The sequence below is a fragment of the Lactuca sativa genome, chromosome 8 (assembly GCF_002870075.4).
Source record: "Lactuca sativa cultivar Salinas chromosome 8, Lsat_Salinas_v11, whole genome shotgun sequence".
Lineage (NCBI taxonomy): Eukaryota > Viridiplantae > Streptophyta > Magnoliopsida > Asterales > Asteraceae > Lactuca > Lactuca sativa.
In genome coordinates this window covers 256,166,272-256,183,682 of record NC_056630.2, presented here as the reverse complement: position 1 = coordinate 256,183,682, position 17,411 = coordinate 256,166,272, and the positions used below count along the sequence as shown (strand labels likewise).

The 17,411-nt window shown below is 33.4% G+C and overlaps 2 protein-coding genes across 4 annotated transcripts; one reads left to right on the top strand and one right to left on the bottom strand.

Moving 5' to 3' along the window:
- Positions 1-1,517: 1,517 nt before the first annotated feature.
- Positions 1,518-11,591, bottom strand: LOC111884041 (LEAF RUST 10 DISEASE-RESISTANCE LOCUS RECEPTOR-LIKE PROTEIN KINASE-like 1.2). Of its 3 annotated transcripts, XM_042897058.2 has the most exons (4): positions 10,680-11,591; positions 4,246-4,377; positions 3,710-4,012; positions 1,518-2,630 (listed from the first exon to the last, which is right to left on the bottom strand). In XM_042897058.2, the coding sequence occupies exons 1-4, from the start codon at positions 11,440-11,442 to the stop codon at positions 1,708-1,710; spliced, it is 2,121 nt and encodes a 706-aa protein (XP_042752992.1). In that variant the 5' UTR covers positions 11,443-11,591; the 3' UTR covers positions 1,518-1,707. The 3 variants fall into 3 exon arrangements, with proteins under 3 accessions (XP_042752992.1, XP_023736140.1, XP_023736138.1); XM_023880372.3 differs by lacking the exon at positions 4,246-4,377 and having other exon boundaries at positions 10,680-11,583; XM_023880370.3 differs by lacking the exons at positions 4,246-4,377; positions 10,680-11,591 and adding an exon at positions 9,317-10,323.
- A 1,448-nt stretch (positions 11,592-13,039) lies between these two features.
- LOC122195483 (uncharacterized) lies at positions 13,040-14,008 on the top strand. Its single transcript, XM_052766715.1, has 2 exons — positions 13,040-13,580; positions 13,668-14,008. Exons 1-2 carry the CDS (start codon positions 13,040-13,042, stop codon positions 14,006-14,008), a joined length of 882 nt encoding a protein of 293 aa, XP_052622675.1.
- The last annotated feature ends 3,403 nt before the right edge of the window (positions 14,009-17,411 follow it).

The window sequence follows — 17,411 nt, the reverse complement described above, 5'->3', positions numbered from 1 at the left end:
AGAAGTCGACAAAAAAAATGCTAGTGAAGTTATAGCTCTAGTGGTTTTATGTACTTTAAAACACCCAATGATGAGAAACATCGACCGGGAGAAGTGGATAGAAAAAATAAAATAAAATAAAAAGGAATCAAGATTAGGAGAGAAACAACTAAGATTGACTATTGGCCTAATACCATGTTAACAAATGGTTTTTCCATAACTTTGAAAAATTGTCTTCCACCAATTATATAAGGGAAAATGACACAATTGCCCTATTAAGTTTCTAGGGTTTACTCATTTAGTCACTTAACTTATTTTTTGACTTTATGAGGGAACGAACTCGTTTTTGTCGGGTCGATTACGTCCTTTTTGAAGTATTGAAGGGGTAAACCGGTCACAATTTTGCCACATCATTTATTAATGCCACGTGACTATACCCCACACCCATCGTCGTCTTCTTCCCCTCCTTATTTCTCAAATAGATACCTGTAACATTAAAACTCATTATCAACACCATCTCCTTCTTGATTGTATTGTTATTTCAAGAGGAAACGACGAGGGTTACGGGTACACTTTCGATCAAATCAGATTCCTGATAAATGATTTGATAACATGGAATGATGTTGCAAAATCAATCCTCTGATTTGCGTTCAGTTCACTCTGGTTTTTTTTCTTCATATTTCACAACAGACATTAGCTTTAGGTAAGTCAAGCACTTTTACCCCTTTTGAATTTTACAATCTTCAACACCATTTAAAGATTTGATTTTCGTTTTAAGCATGATTTCTTCAATATCTCATCTAGGTCTACACCTTTTGAATTTATCAAATGTTGTTATCTAAAGATCATAAAACAAGAGAAACCTTAAGCTTAAAGAAGATGGCATTCTAAAAGCTAATATGTATCGTGATCAAATTGTATTTAGTGGAGCCGATAAGTGTGCAGATGGTGTATTTGCCGATGTCGGAGGAGCTTGTACAGTGGCAAGTTGAATTGAAGCATATGTTGAATTTCAAAGTAGTTAACCAGCAAAATTAAGGTTCGGGTTTGAATATTGACTTGAATGATGTGGCAAATAATGTATATGTGGCAATGAAACCGGTTAAAACAAGTCTAAGGGACTAAATAAACAGGTTGCCCTCGTTCCCTCATAAAGCCACAAAATAAGTTAAATGACTAAATGGATAAACCCTAGAAACTTAATAGGGCATATATGTCATTTTCCCATTATATAATACAAATAAGTTAAGGGGTATGATACAAAAATATATAGTATACAATAAATATATACGGCTAACACTGATGCCTCCTAAATTACGACATACAATACATTAAAAGGAAAACACATTACTACAAAAAATAAATAAATAAATAAAATCAGTTTCTGATATATCAAAATAAATGTTGTCAAAAGCTAGAAGTTTTTAAGGTAGAGAATTTGATATAAAAAGAGATTAGGGTTGGACTTGGATAGAAAAACTAGAAGTTTTTAACACTAATATGATCTTTCAAATAGGCCCTGTCAAAATGAGAAAATCTTTTTGTCTGTAAATCCCAAATAATAAATGAATGAGTAATGGCAAAAAGGTATATACATGATCTTCTATAAAAAAAAGACACCAAAGTGTAGTAAAAACATGTGTAAGCCCATTATCAGACGTAATATTCTATAAATATTCCATAATCCAACTTCTAAAACCCAACAGAGACATAACCCCAAGGCCCAAATTACCCACCGGAAGTGGAGATCGTGGAGGTGCTCCAAGCAATCGCGACGGAATCCGGCGACATCGTTTGCGAATATTCCTTCAACGACAAACCATCATCATCCAAAACAAGATCCTCCTCCTTCTCCTTCACGTAGCCCCCATTCTGAATACTATTCAAACCCTCCAACACCTCCTCCATCGACGGCCGGCAATCCCTCTCGTTTTGCAAACACCGGAAAGCCAATTCCGCCACCGCATTAATCATCTTCCTGACCTCGTAATCCGTCTCAAACCCTAGACTTGGATCCACAAGCTCACCGAGTGCATCATTTCGGATCTTATTCAAAGCCATATTCGATAGGTTAATCTCATGTCTGTGCCTCGTAATATCCACTGCCGGTTTAGACGAAATAAGTTCAATCAAAACGACGCCGAAGCTATAAACGTCGCTTTTACTGGTCAACTGGTAGCACTCGTGATACTCAGGGTCGACGTATCCCGGAGTTCCTTGTGGCGCGGTGGAGACGTGGGTAACGTCGGTCGGAAAAAGGCGGGATAAACCAAAATCGGCGACTTTTACGCTAAAACTGTTATCTAATAAAATATTGTTTGTTTTAACGTCCCTGTGGACGACGTCGGAGGCGTGGAGGTAGACCAGGGCGCTAGCGGTTTCGGTGGCGATTTTGATTCTGGTGATCCATGGGAGTGAACCGGGTTTGGATTTTTCGCCGTGGAGGTGGTCAGCCACCGTGCCGTTGGGAATGTAGTCGTAGACTAGGAGGAGCTCACGGCTGTGATGGGTGGTGCAACCGTAGAGGGAGACGAGGTTGCGGTGACGGAGATGAGCGAGGATTCCTACTTCGTTCATGAATTGCTCGACCCTTTTGTAATTGTTTTCGTATAAACGTTTCACTGCTACTTCACGTCCATCTTTGAGTTTCCCTATAATCAATGTAAAGATAACTTTTAAGATTTCTGAACGAAGATTTCGATTTAAGGAATATTTGGAATAAACAATTGGACTAAATGTAAGGATTCCTTTATTTATCTATTGTAGCATTTTATTTCGAATATTTAGCATTGGATTATAAACATTTTTCTTGCTAAAATGATCTTTATTGAAAACTCTACAGTATTACAACAGTCCACTTTTGATTTTTCTTATTCGGTTATTCTACTTTGAAAATTTTAAAATTATGTTTTATATTTGGACAATATTCTTATAATTTGATATATTTTAAAGATATAGTGATAATATTCAAAAGAAATGTAAGCAGAACATTATAGTTAATAAATGAATGAAAGTTGCTACTTTTTTTTTTTCACTTAGCCCTAGACTATGAAGCTAAATGTGAGAAATGACAATATAATTTCATTCACTTGTTTATTATAGTATCTTACATTCAAATCTTTCGATTACAAAACTGTAGTCTCCATTAGTTTCCTAAATAGAGCTTTAGACACTATGCTTGAAAATTACCTGACTATAGCATTCTACTTTCAATTTTATTTATTTACAACTCTTTACTTTTAAAAATATATCCACTTATAGCTAACTACTGTCAATTTCCTTATGATAACATACTTTGAAAATCTAGCCAATTATAGAAATTTTGGATGAAATTATTAAAATTGGCTACATTTTTAATGATACAATGGTGTAATTGAAATTTTAAAGTACAATGTAACCATAAACGAATTAATGAAAGTACTTTGTTATTTCTTGCTTTTAAACTGTTATGTAACGCATAAATTGTAATTTAAGATTTCCCTAACGTGGACTTCAACTTGGAAAACTTGGTATAAAGTATAGGGCTAAATGCAATAAATAACAACATACTTCCATTTATTGTCTTATTAAGGCCACACTTCAAAAAATCTACTCAATTAAAGCAACACGCAAGGTAGAGTTTTTATAAAGTGCAAAGCCATAATAAGAACATAAAATAGGATGCTATAATCAACTAATCAATGAATGTAGGTTACTATTTTTTGCATTTAACTGTAATTAATATGCATACCGTGGTAAACCGTGCCGAAACCACCATCTCCAAGTTCCTTCTTGGAATCAAAATAATTTGTGGCTTTTTCAAGCTCTCTATACTTAAAAATTTGGACACCATGGTAGGTGTCATTCTTCTCAGGATCCGTTATTGATGATGGATACGAAGAAATGTTTCGTGACATATAAGACGAACCATAATAACGTTTCTTCTTGTTGTTGCGTCTTCGCAAAATATACCAAATCCCACCCATTACAAAAATCCCAAACAAACTTCCAACAACACCCGCAATAGCCTTGACCACCCAATTTCTCCCTGAACCTAAAAGCATCAAAAAAAAAAAAAAAAAAAAAAAAAAAAAAAAAAAAAAAGATATATCAATCTTTTATTTAACATGCTTCATTTATAACTATGTATCAAACATTTCTAGAGAATCACAACAAATTTACAAAAAAAATTTCTAGAGAATCAAAGTATCAAACATCATAGCAATATTTAGCAACGGATTTGTAAGTTGCTAGCTAATTCTTTTGGTAATGAGAAAGATGATTTACCGTTTCTCACACAATTGCTACACTGCCACTCCAATATAAAACCTTTTCTTAAAACATCGGTGTAATTTTCATACAACAACTCATTCATGCCATCGGTATGCACAGGTACATGAACCAAACTCTGACACAAATCTATCGAATAGTTGTTTCTCATCAAAATTTCAGGGTGGAAGACAGCAAAAGACGAAAATCGACTACTATTAGTATCACAATCAATCGTATATGTCTTCTCTGAATACGGAATGCTACAATTGTAATAAAAGTGTAGATCGATTGTGAGAGAGCTATAGCTAAAGGGGGTTTCATTGGAGCTAAAGTTTCTTAGAGGAATTGGGCACTGATTGGTGTCGCTAAAAGCCTTGGAGCTTACAAGAAGGAATGAACTGTTGGAATAAAATATGTCTCTTATGATGTAATCATCGTTGGAGATTGTGAGGACTGGGTTTTTGTTTTTGCAGGTGATATTGAATCCATGGGACCCACAATCGGGTTCTTGCAGTTGAGGTATAAAAAAGGGGAAGGTTATATTTGGTCCGTTTCCACAGTTTTGTGGCAAACAAGAGGTCGAATTGGAGGAAAGGGATAGAGATTGAAGATTAAAGTAAGTAAAAATTGTGAGAAAGAAGAAAAGTTTGTTGAAGAAGATGAAGAAATGAAGATCCATTTTTGGGCGCAACTGGAAACGAAGGAGAAGTAAAGAGAAAGTGTGAATTTGGGAGGGAAGTGTAAAGATTTAAGGTCTTCGTTTTGGTTTGGATCCTTGTGAGTAAAGTCTTTGGTTGGATATAGAATAATAGAATAATAGAATAATAGAATATGATGCTTTTGTTTTGGTTCTAATCATGATGAAAAGTTTGAAAAAAAGTCAAGAGATAGTGTAATTAATTAATAAAATAACTAGGAAATAATGTATATATTTATAAGATTCTCATTTCATTATTTCTTATAATAGAATATAAAAATTAATAACTTAGATCTTATATTCATATCTTAAATTATTTTAAAAAACTGAAATATCATGTATATTGCAAAGGTGCTCGTTAACCTATTCGATGAATGTTCACACAAAAATATAGATTTACTAGGATTTTACAAGTCTTAAAAAAACTTATAATAAATTTATAATTTTGTTAAGTAAATTGGTGTACTATTTTGATGACACGTGTAAGTTTGGGGTTGGTAAATGTTGACTTGAAGGGTAGAGGGATGGGTCCATAAATCCTTGTTTGAACCGAAAGCTTGTTTTTAACCCTGCTTGTGGTTGTAGGGTTGATTTAGGGGAGAGACTTATTTGTCCACGCCTTCACATTGCGGGAAAACAAAATTATGACGCGTAGAAGAAAGCGATCTCACGCGCTTCTAACTTATTTCCCTTTCTTAAATAACTTTGTTTAAATATTAATTGTACTATTTTCTACATAATTGTAAAAAAATCTTCTTTCTTCATTAGAATAGAGTCTGTTACATTCTTGTCTTTAAATTTTGAATTTGAACTATCTATCACGAGGTCCATCAAAAATGACTACTATATCCTTGTCTCCTTTATATTTCTTTCAATAACCCTAACATGGTAATTTCTATTTAATGACAAAATGCTACAATTATATCCATAATTTCTTTTAAAATAATTAAGACTTAATTTTATTTAAATTACCTTTTGATTTTTGTATGGGAATATTGTTGGAATCCTAAGTCGAGTAGGACTTGGAGACCAAGTAATAGCAACCTAGTTTTTAGGAAATCATAAACAAGTAGGTTTCTAGTTTCCTAAATGTAATCTAATTACATGGTTTTAGGTCGAGTTATGATCATTGGAAAACATTGTAAACATCGTGGGTTTTGAGTGATATTCTCACAATAATCAAAGAGTTATTTTGATTAATATAACTGTGTTTACATATTCTGATCTTTAATTGGTATCAGAGCGAGGTGAAGACTGTGCCGGTTTGAGAGTCGGTTTCAAGAAATCCGTAGTGTTTCGCTGTGGGGCACACGCAACGGGAACCGAGTTCGGTTTAAGGGGGTGTGGATTGTTTTTGAGAGCGAGCTGAAGCCTCTCAACAGCAGCCCCAATTTTTCTTGATCGGGCTGGTTCTAAGGTAGAGAGAGACCAACCAGAGGCGCAAAATAAACGGACGAGAAGACGTCAAAGCGGGTGACTTTGATTCAGTTAGTTTTGCGAGTAACGGAAGACGACAAATTTTGTCGTGACCTAGTCTTGTTGTTAGGTGGAAAGTTGCTCTCAGAACAAGCCTGATAAAGAGGTCGGGGTGGTGAAAAGAGATAATAGGATGTTGATCGGGGTTGAAGAATTCTCTAGAAGAACTTAGAGATTCGGGGGTGATTGTTGGAATCCTAAGTCGAGTAGGACTTGGAGACCAAGTAATAACAACCTAGTTTTTAGGAAATCATAAACAAGTAGGTTTCTAGTTTCCTAAATGTAATCTAATTACAAGTCGGTAGTTAGGAGTATATATATACATGGTTTTAGGTCGAGTTATGATCATTGGAAAACATTATAAACATCGTGGGTTTTGAGTGATATTCTCACAATAATCAAAGAGTTATTTTGATTAATATAATTGTGTTTACATATTCTGATCTTTAAATATTGCTCAAAAAGTCATCATTCATACTTAACTGGAGACACGTTCATTCCTTTATTTAACATCTAGTCTTTTCAATTAAAAAGTATTGGGGTTTCAAATACCAAATTCAAAGGTAGTATCTTTGATAACTATCGTCATTTTACAAACTGATATTTAATCCATAGACAAAATTATTTAGGTGTTTTAGAAGTCTTCCCTAGTGCTTATGTTAAATATATTTAGGAGCCACTAACAATAATAAAATTATTTAAGTGTTTTATAAGTCTTTCTTGGTGCTTATGTTAAAAAAATATATTTAGGAGCTACTAACAATAACAAATTTATTTAAGTATTTTATAAGTCTTCCTTGGCACTTGGCCCAATACAATAAAAAACTTTGTGGTTTAAAAAAAGATATTAAAGAGTACTCTTGTACATAAAAATAGAGTTAATTGCTTAAAGTAACTATTTTATTTTAAAACAACTTTTCAGTTTGAAATATTTGCTTTAGTATTCATTTATTTTAGACCATATATAATGTATTCATCATCTTACACAAAATAACATTATAATTTTATTTTATTATTAAAACAGACAAGAAAACATGTCGCTTAATATGACAAAAGAAATAAAAAGTACACCGCATAAAGTTCAAATTAACCTAAAGTAGATTTATTTACGTTTATTCTTAAAATATGTACACTTACTTTAAAAGTAGTGTTTTGAAATTGGTATGAAATTATAGGAAGAAGAAAATGAAACAAAAAGATAAACATATAATTACAAAATCAAGTAAATCGAGACATATTTTTCGAAGTTGACCTAAAGACTTTGAGGCACAAACCACGCTTAGGCTGACCTATTCAATCTTTCACTTATCAAATAACACTTGTCAAATAATAGTTCCCATCTTCATTTTTCCTTGCAATTACTTGCAAAATATAAAATAGTATCCTTATAAAATTTGAATGAGTCAACGGAAATGTAGTTGATATATTCAATTTTTAAACAAGTAATTTCATCGTATAACAAGTTTAGTTGAATATTTAACACTTTTAAAATCTTTATTCAGTCACGTCAAATCAACCTTACCAAATTAGTCTTTGGTCTAAAAAATATACATACATATTATTTAGACATAACACTTAATGCAGTATTTCACGTTATTGGTCTTATTATGTTAGACCTCTGGTGTGGCATGTTGATAAAAAAAACTCCAAGATATATCTCAAATAAGTATGAGTATGTTTCCATAGATTTTGAAGGCTTTTTGCGTATAGTTAAATAGGCCTCTAAAATATGAATATGACAAATTATAATTAACAAAAGATATATATATATATATATATATATAAAGCTATTTGAAAATCTATCCTAAATATGGTGAGCATAACAAAACAAAACTCGGAGACCGAAAATCAGACAAAACCCAAACCAAAATAGAATCCAAGGATTTGGGTTTGAGTTTATTAAAACCCTAAATAACAAGTTTGGTTTTGGTTTTATTATATTTATAAACCGATAAAAACCGAACTGAACTGAAGTATGATATTATTATTATTAATATATATATATATATATATATATATATATATATATATATATATATATATATATATATATATATATATATATATTGTTAGGGTGTTCGACGCAAAACGTATGTCACTGAATCTTACCTTTGACATGACTCGTTTTATTTTGAATCCCATATGAAACATATTCCCCCTTCATGTCTTATATAAGGCAAACCAGGTTCTCTAGAAAAACCGAAAAACTAACAGAAAATAAACTAGTTTATTAAGTAGTTGTGACACCTCAAAATATCCTTAGCTCTCAATATCTCAAAATGAAAATAAACATAGCCTATGAGAGGAGCAATAGTTGTGATACGTCAAAATAGCCTTAGCTCTCTATCTAGTTTATTAGCTAGAATGCCTTTTTTATTTATATAATTGAAAATAAGCTTGAAAATTTTTAGGTAGAATATAAAAAACAAGCAATACGCATGTGAAGTGAAGTGAAGTGACGTGTAGAGAGGTTGCACATGGAGCTGGGAAATTATGTAGTATTTTGTTCTTGTCACAATCATATTTATTTTTGTTCTCCATAAAACATTATTAATCTTAAGTTTTTCTTATAAATACACACATTCATTATGAAAGTAACTAGTGAGCTATAAGCTATTAACTCTTTACATGAGTCGGGTGATATACTGCTAGTAAATTCTTATTGCGATTGTAGTTAATTTGTAGGTGCTTATGTTATTTATTTAATTTTATTTTTTTTAAAAGTGAGAGTATACAAATGACATTTTAAACCAGAATTATCTTTTGATTGTGTGACATCTCGATTCAAAACTAGATATTTTCTTAGTTTTTCTTATACTAATTTATTTTAAACATTACTAATTTTTATCATCTTTTTCAAGAACTCCTAAAATTCTATAGAAATAATCAAAGAAATTTGAGCGAGCGACAAACCTGAGTCGCATACCAAGCGGGAAACGCCATCGGGACAAATGCAAGAAGGTTTGGAGACCGAGGAATTTGAATTGGACCAACACGACCCACCGGAGGTCTGACACCGGGAGCAAATTCCGCCGCCGTCCACCCTGTACTCCATCTGAAATCCCATCCACAACAACTCCTGCAACGGCATCGTTTCACTCCGGTTAAAATCCTCAAACGCCGTCCTCAAAACCGGCACTCCAATCACACGCTCACATGCATCCCCTACAGCAATCGATCGATTCCCAATGAAACTAACTCTCCCATCTTCATCACCGGAACAATTAAACCTGTTCCTATTCGGAATCGACCTAACCACATCTTCCAGACACGAAAAGTATATCCCTAGAAAAAGAGATCCATCGGGAACGTAACTAAAAAAAGTGTAGCGAAACGTGGTAAGGTCAATCGATTCATTCGGTCTCAACAAACAAGCATTAGGTTGATCACCTTCCCAGAGATCATCAAAGGCGAGGGTGAGTTTAGTATTGTTTTGATCGATTCGACCAACACGGAACGTTGTGTTGTTGATTTTGAGAGTGGTGATGTTGTCTTCTCTGCAAGTAAGTTCGAATCCCTCGAGTCCACAGTAAGATGGACGACCGTTTCCCCAAAAGGGATAGCTCATATACGTGATTGCCTGACCACAAGTATAGAACGTGGTTGAACACTCGTTAAATTGTTGGATGGTTGCGAAGGAAAGAATTGGGAATAGAATGAAGATGATGAGTAAAGGAAACATCATCGTCAAGATGTAGAGTTTGAAATGAAGATGGAGATTGAGCACAGATGAATTGAAGGTATCGATGGTCAATAGAAGTGTGATAGCTTGAAATTTCCATGGAGACAGATACTAGGAATGAAAGAACGTTTAGCTGCTAGTTTTGACTTTTCAGATAGTTGACTATTCAATTTGAAATTGGATTAAAGTTTACGATAAATTGTTTGAAAATTGAAATGAGAAACTACTTATGTAATTATAACATATTAGAATTAGAATGAGTATTAATTTCTGATTAAAGTTAAATTTATTTATATAATGATGTTCTATTTTTTCCTTGATTATATAATAAATATTGTAATTTGGAAGATATAAATACTATATTTAATTTCAGCATTAAAATATACAAAATTTTATCTTTGTATATAGTCGGTAGAACTACTAGTGTTATCAACTAGCTAGATATAATATAAACAAATGATATTTGTGCATATCATCCATTGAAAATTTACCACGGCTGATAATGTGGTCATTGACTATTTCTATGTGCTCTTGCATTTTTAATAGGGGTAGATGTGTAATTTAACATGAAGCCAGGAGTTTCAACGAAGGTACCTTTACAATGACCCATAGTGATCGCACCACCGGAACAAAAACACATGAGCTCCGTCGTACTGTTATTATGACCGCAGCGCCCACCGGACTCCTCACACTTTTCGCAGTCCTCCGTCCTCCCCCATTTTACCTCAAATCCTTGTCTTAAGGCTCTACTGAACTCCGTCTCCAGCTCCATTGCTGAACTGAATACATCAAACACCGTCGTTACCACCGCGTCATCGCAAGAGTACACCGTCCAATTGAAATTCTCCGGCTCGAAATTCAAACTATTAACGCACGACTTATTAGTAAGGTTACTCAAACACCCTATTTCTCTTGCAAAATAAGGTACTCCGGTGCAATTAAAGTGAAAACTTAGGTTAACGTTTTGCCCCCAGAAATTGAAAGGCAAATCTCCCCAATCAATGCTATGGCGTACCCTCGGGCAGGCGACGGCGGGGACGACGGGAGAAACGTCGTAGTCCACAAGGACAATACTCTTAGATTCGTAGCTTATGCTAGGGATATAATAAGAATCGCTTCCGAAATAAACAATTGGAACATTGTTGGAGCAATTGATCCCAAAACCTTCATAACCGCAGAACTGGGTAGGGATTTCACTGTCGAGCCTCCAAAAAGGGTAACTGATTGTGATGTTTGCGCAATTGTATGAAAGGCAGCTGGGGTAACGCGTATCATTAGATTGAGCGGCTATGGAGATGAAGAAGAAGAAGGGGAAGAGGAGGAGAGAGAGGGAAAGCGAGTGGAGAAGGCAAGACATGGTTTTTGGAATGTTAAACTTGAAACAACGACTACAAACACTGGATTCTATTTATAACACATGAAGTTTGTATTGTTGCGTTAAACTTTATATTTTTATAGTGCTAATTGACATTAAAAATCAATTTATCTATAAATTAAGTAACATGCTTTTGATGAAAGCTTATACAAGTGTGTTTCGTCTACTTAAGGAGGCTCAAGTTGTTCAGTGATTAAGTTCATAATTTTTTTTTCAGATTCACTAGAAAATGAATAATTTATTCGACACAAATAAAACTATTTATTTTCACATGAGATATATGGATTTACATCTAACAGTTTATCCTACTTATGGGCTGTAAATATCATTTATTTTAGCTTTTTATCTTATATTGTAGGTGGATCTCAAAAGACATGAAATATCTTCCTCAAATCTGAACATACGACATTCAATGAAAACGACTTTTCTTTGGAACATAAGAAAGTTTCAGTTAGGTTCAAAAAACATCATTAAAGTTAGTAATAAAGTTCTAGTTTTATTCAAAAAAACATCATTAAAGCTTTTATATGTACATTATACAGTTAATGTTTTCAAAATGTTTAAAAAAACATAAGTATCACCGGTTTTAGCAGGTTTAGCACCGTTTTTAGCGTAAAAAATGTTAGGCTAAGGATATAACTACATAGTTTTTACTTTGTACAAAAAATACACTTTATCAATTGTTAAAAAAAACACTTTTTAAATCTAGAAAGCATCTAAATAAAGTATACTGAAACTTAGAATTGCTAATCGAATCATTGGGTCTCAACGAACACGCATGTGGGAGGGAGGGATCCAAATGAAGAATTTGTAGCTGCTAGTTTTGAGAATATGTTGTTGCTAGTTTTGACTCTTTGTATTATTGACTATTCAATTAAAAATGAATATTATATTTATTATGAATCGATTGAAAACGAGATTTTGACTCTTATTATTCAAATTTTCTCGTTATGGTAGTTAGTTAGAGACTTATATATTGTTTGGTCCGTTTACGGGATGGTAAATTGGTAATAGAACCGATACCATGAAAATTGATAGTTAGCATCAATTAATACTATAATTAAATTACATATAACTATATAAGCTTAGATGATGACGTTTCAAAAAAAAAATTGAGCACAAAATTTATGTTTAAGAATAAAGAATATCATTTTGAGCAAGTAAAAGTTTTTTTTTTTTTTTTTTTTTGTTTTTTTTTTTTTTTTTTGACTTTTGACTTTTGAAGACGTGTTGACTACAGCACGACTTGTTTAAGTCATCCACGTTAGCTAAGGCCAACCGGTGTGGGTATCACGAATACGTCCGTGGTCTAGTTGGCCACGAACCACGGACGTGCACACCGTCCCGGTGGTTCGTGGTCGACCGTGGTCGTTGCAAAATGTGCTCGGGACAACGAAATGAAACGAGGATCGCTATTGGTCGAATATTTTGAGCCGTTGAACGGCTATTTTGTGGCCGTTTCCTTTTTTTTTTTTTTCAAACTTAATTATAAAAACTCAATTACAAAACTCAATACCAAAACACATACACATATATATACATTCTACACTCAATTACACCTATGGATCCCTCGATAAATATGGAATTTTTAAAAAGTTTTGACTCGGATGACGACGTAGAATTCGTCGAGACATTCTTCAATGTTGTGCAACACGTTCACGCCGAAGAAAGTTCGAATGCAGCGCGTACAAGAACGGTCGTCAATCGTGATCGCCAAGCCGCACACGACTTATTGGTACGTGATTACTTTGCCGATAATTGTCTTTATAATGACGACTCGTTCGAACGTCGTTTTCGTCTGAATAAGGCTATATTTTTACGTATTAGTAATGCTTTAGAATCTCGTTATGATTTTTTCAAACAAAAACCCGACGCTAGAGGAAGAATGGGTTTTAGTAGTATACAAAAATGTGCGGCTGCTCTTAGGTATTTGGGATACGGTATAGCATTTGATGCATCTGACGAATACTTGAAAATATCCGAGAGGACCGCGGTTGAATGTGTAGATTGGTTTTCTGCATGTGTTTATGAGGTTTTTCACGAAGAATATTTGCGTAAACCTACTCAACGTGATATTGAGAGATTATATTCGGCTCATGAAGAGATGCATGGATTTCCCGGTATGCTTGGCAGTCTAGATTGTACGCATGTGGCTTAGGAAAAATGTCCAACTGCATGGCGTGGTCAGTTCACTCGAGGAGATATAGGTGAACCAACTATCATCCTAGAAGGTGTTGCATCTCAAGATTTGTGGATATGGCATGCCTTTTTTGGAGTAGCGGGGTCCAACAACGACCTTAATGTTCTTGGTCAGTCTCCAATTTTCAACGATATTTGGACCGGCAAAGCACCTGATATGACGTTCACGGTAAACGGGCACGCGTACAAATATGGTTACTACCTTGGTGATGGGATATACCCGGATTATTCTACATTGATGAAGGCATACTCAGTTCCTCGAAGTGAAAAAGCAAAATTGTTTACAAAAAAACAGGAATCAGCGAGAAAGGATATCGAGAGGGCATTTGGAGTCCTTAAGCAAACATGACATGTAGTGAAATATGCTACACGACTTTGGGATAAAGAAAGAATTAAGCGAATGGTCCTAGCATGTATTATAATGCATAATATGATTATTGAAAATGAAGGTCGAGCGATTTGCACGTATGATCCGAACGACGCTGTCGTTCCAATTGAGGAGTTCGTACCCGGAACGAATGCTTTTTTGGAGCGAGTTGTCGAAATCCATAACAGTGAAACGTGTTTCAATCTTCGAGAAGATGTCGCGGAACATTTGTACCAACATAGCATGAACGACGATTAGGATTTTTATATGTATGTTTGTTCGTTTTCTTATTAATGTAATGTTTGTTTTCTAGATTAACTAAGTAATGTAGTTTAAAATTGTTATTTTATTTTTATAATTAATGAAAAAATAGTTTTAAAAAATAAATGCTTTTTACTTTTAAAAATTGTAATTTTATTTTAATTTTTGGATTAAAAAAAAGTAATGTTATTGTATTTTTGAATTAAAAAAAAATAAAAATAATGATGTGGAGTGGTGTGTTAGTGGTAAGTATCCCATGTTAGTGGTAATGGAATGTGGTGCTGATGTGGCACCCACCACATATGTGGTATGTGGTGGGGATAACGGATGGTCTAATATACTTGACTATTTCTAAGCTTCCGAAAGTTAGTAATTTTTGCCTAAAAATGTGAGATTTAATTTGAATCGCGTAGCATTAGTGAACGTACCTTTACAGTCACCCTTCGTGGTCGTACCGTTGGAGCAAAAACACATGAACTCTTTTGTGCCATTATTGTAACCGCACCGGCCATCGGAATTTTCACACATTTCGCAATCATCTATTTCCCACCATCTTAGCTCGAATCCTCCCCTCAATGCTCTGATGAACACTATCCCCAGCTCATTTATTGAACGAAATACATCCAACACCGTCGTTACAATAACATCGTCATCGCATGAGTACTCATCCCAATTGAAATCCGGCGGCTCGGAATGCACACTATTAACGCACGACTTATTAGTCCGGGAACTCAGACACGGTATTTCATGAGCAAAATGAGGAACTCCGTTACAATTAAAGTGTATACTTAGGTTCACGTTCTGATCCGAGAAATTTAAATGCAAATTTTCGATGGAGATGTTATGATTCACCCTCGGGCAATCGACGGCAGTAAAAACGTCGTAATCTTGGAGGACGATACTTCTACTTCCGTAGGTTATATTTTGGATATAGTAAGAATCGTATTCCAATTTAATAATTGGAATATCCCGTTGATCACCGTTGCTGGAGCAATTGATTCCAAAACCAGGGTAACCGCAGAACTGGGTGGAGGTTTCACTGCCGATCCTCCAAAAAGGGTAGCTGATATTGATGTTCCCGCAGTTGTATGAAGGGCAGTTGGGGTAAATTGAGTTACTTGATTGAGCATCAATGGAGATGAAGAAGAAGAGGGAGAGGAGGAGAGATAGGGAAAGAGAGAGTAGAAGGTTCGACATGGTTTTTGGAATGTTAAACAACAACTATAAAACACTCGATTGTATTTATAACACAAGATAAAATTTTAGATTTGAAGGTTTCTCGTAAATTTCATACAAGACTAGGCTTTTACTTTTAGAGAGAGTTTCCACAAATTTGATTAGTCTACTGAAAAATTGATAGACTTTTTGGAGTTTTTGGTTCATGTGGTTTGCGTGGTTAGATGATACACACTTTTTGGAGTTTTTAGTTCATGTGGTTTGCGTGGTTATATTTGTTCTAAAATTGTCAATTTATTATTGTTAATATATTAAATTGTGAATTTAGTCAATGAGAAGATGAGTGGGTGTGGTAATATGTCACCCCCATATTATTTTTCTTTTTACTTTTCCCTTCTGATAGTAATGGTATCACACTTTATATATATATATATATATATATATATATATATATATATATATATATATATATATATATATATATATATATATATATATATATATATATATATACTAGGTGTGAGACCCGTATATTATACGGGTTGATTAAAACAAAATGTTAATATAAATGATTAAATAGAAAATTTATTTGAATTTGAAATTTGAGATAACTGAAAATTATGAGAAAAAAAACATGCAAAAAATAAATAAATTAAAATTATGTGTTTAGTTATCAAATTTGTGTACTAAACGGGTAAATTATAACAAAATGTTAAACACAAAGGTTTAGATTATAAATTTATTTGAAATTGAAATTAAAATTTAAAATTTGAAATTTGAAATTAATAGTCATTATGGTAGGTTTAATTTATGGAAGTTATATTAATGATATATTGGAAATAAAAAATAAAGTAAATCACAAATGGAAAATAAATATATCTCAAAATTATCACAAAATGAAATGTGGCCAATTGAATGAGAGAATGACATGTGGCAAAACCATTCTTATTTATTAGGGTATATATATATATATATATATATATATATATATATATATATATATATATATATATATATATATATATAAGATAAATCATAAATAGCCACGGAAAGTTACTATGGAATCAAAATCCATTGCTATTTTACTATAGAATATGCTACGAAACGACTTGTCGTAACTATTTTGCTACATAAATGGTTACGGAATTGCATTATGTAGTTAAATCTTAAGTACCTACGTAAAATTGTTATAGAATCTAAATTTATAGTTATTTTACTCTGGAATATTTTACAAAATAGTTGGTTGTAACTAATTTGCTACGAAAATAGCTTACAGAATTGCATTCCGTAGCTAAATCTTGAATAATTGCTACAGAATTAAAATCCGTAGCTACTTTACTACAAATAATGCTACAAATTTTTTAGTTGTAGCTAGTTCTCTATAAAACTTGTTACAAAATCCATGTATGTAGCTAGTTGGCTACATAATTAGCTACGAAATAAAAATACGTAGCTAATTAGCTATGGAATTGGGATCCTGTCACACCCCAAAACCGGAACGGCGGAAACATTCTGGGGTGGATGACGTCATGTCAAGTATCACAACATATGTAGTATAGTAATTAAAGTACAAAAACCATTGCATTAATAGTAATAGTTTTACATAAGTTACATTTCATAGCAACATTAAAGTAATACAAGTAATAATATAGGTGCAGCTTGGTACTAGGCTGTCTCCACAAAAGCTCCTGGGATGTACCTGTCTATCGCTGACCTGAGAATACAAGTTGTTTTGAAAGCGAGTATCAGCATTTTTATAAATGCTGGTGAGTTCATAAGTATTTAGTGTCATCTGTGTAAGTAAGCATTTTATTCAAAATAACTTTATAAAAAGTAGTAGTTTAGAATCTATGTTGTATTAGCGTCGTTTCCAGAAAATCCTATATTTTCTAATTAAAAGCAGTCTTCTACCAAGACTCGACAGTGTTATGTTTTAAAGAGAAATTTT

Bases quoted from the DNA above. Each gene is read 5' to 3' on its own strand.
- LOC122195483 (XM_052766715.1), top strand. From the start codon at position 13,040: ATGGAATTTTTAAAAAGTTTTGACTCGGATGACGACGTAGAATTCGTC. The intron at 13,581-13,667 runs GTATGCTTGGCA...GAGGAGATATAG, and splicing joins AGAGATGCATGGATTTCCCG to GTGAACCAACTATCATCCTA.
- LOC111884041 (XM_042897058.2), bottom strand. From the start codon at position 11,442: ATGTCTTGCCTTCTCCACTCGCTTTCCCTCTCTCTCCTCCTCTTCCCC. The intron at 4,378-10,679 runs GTACCTTCGTTG...ACTATTCGATAG, and splicing joins CACTATGGGTCATTGTAAAG to ATTTGTGTCAGAGTTTGGTT. The intron at 4,013-4,245 runs GTAAATCATCTT...TGATGCTTTTAG, and splicing joins TAGCAATTGTGTGAGAAACG to GTTCAGGGAGAAATTGGGTG.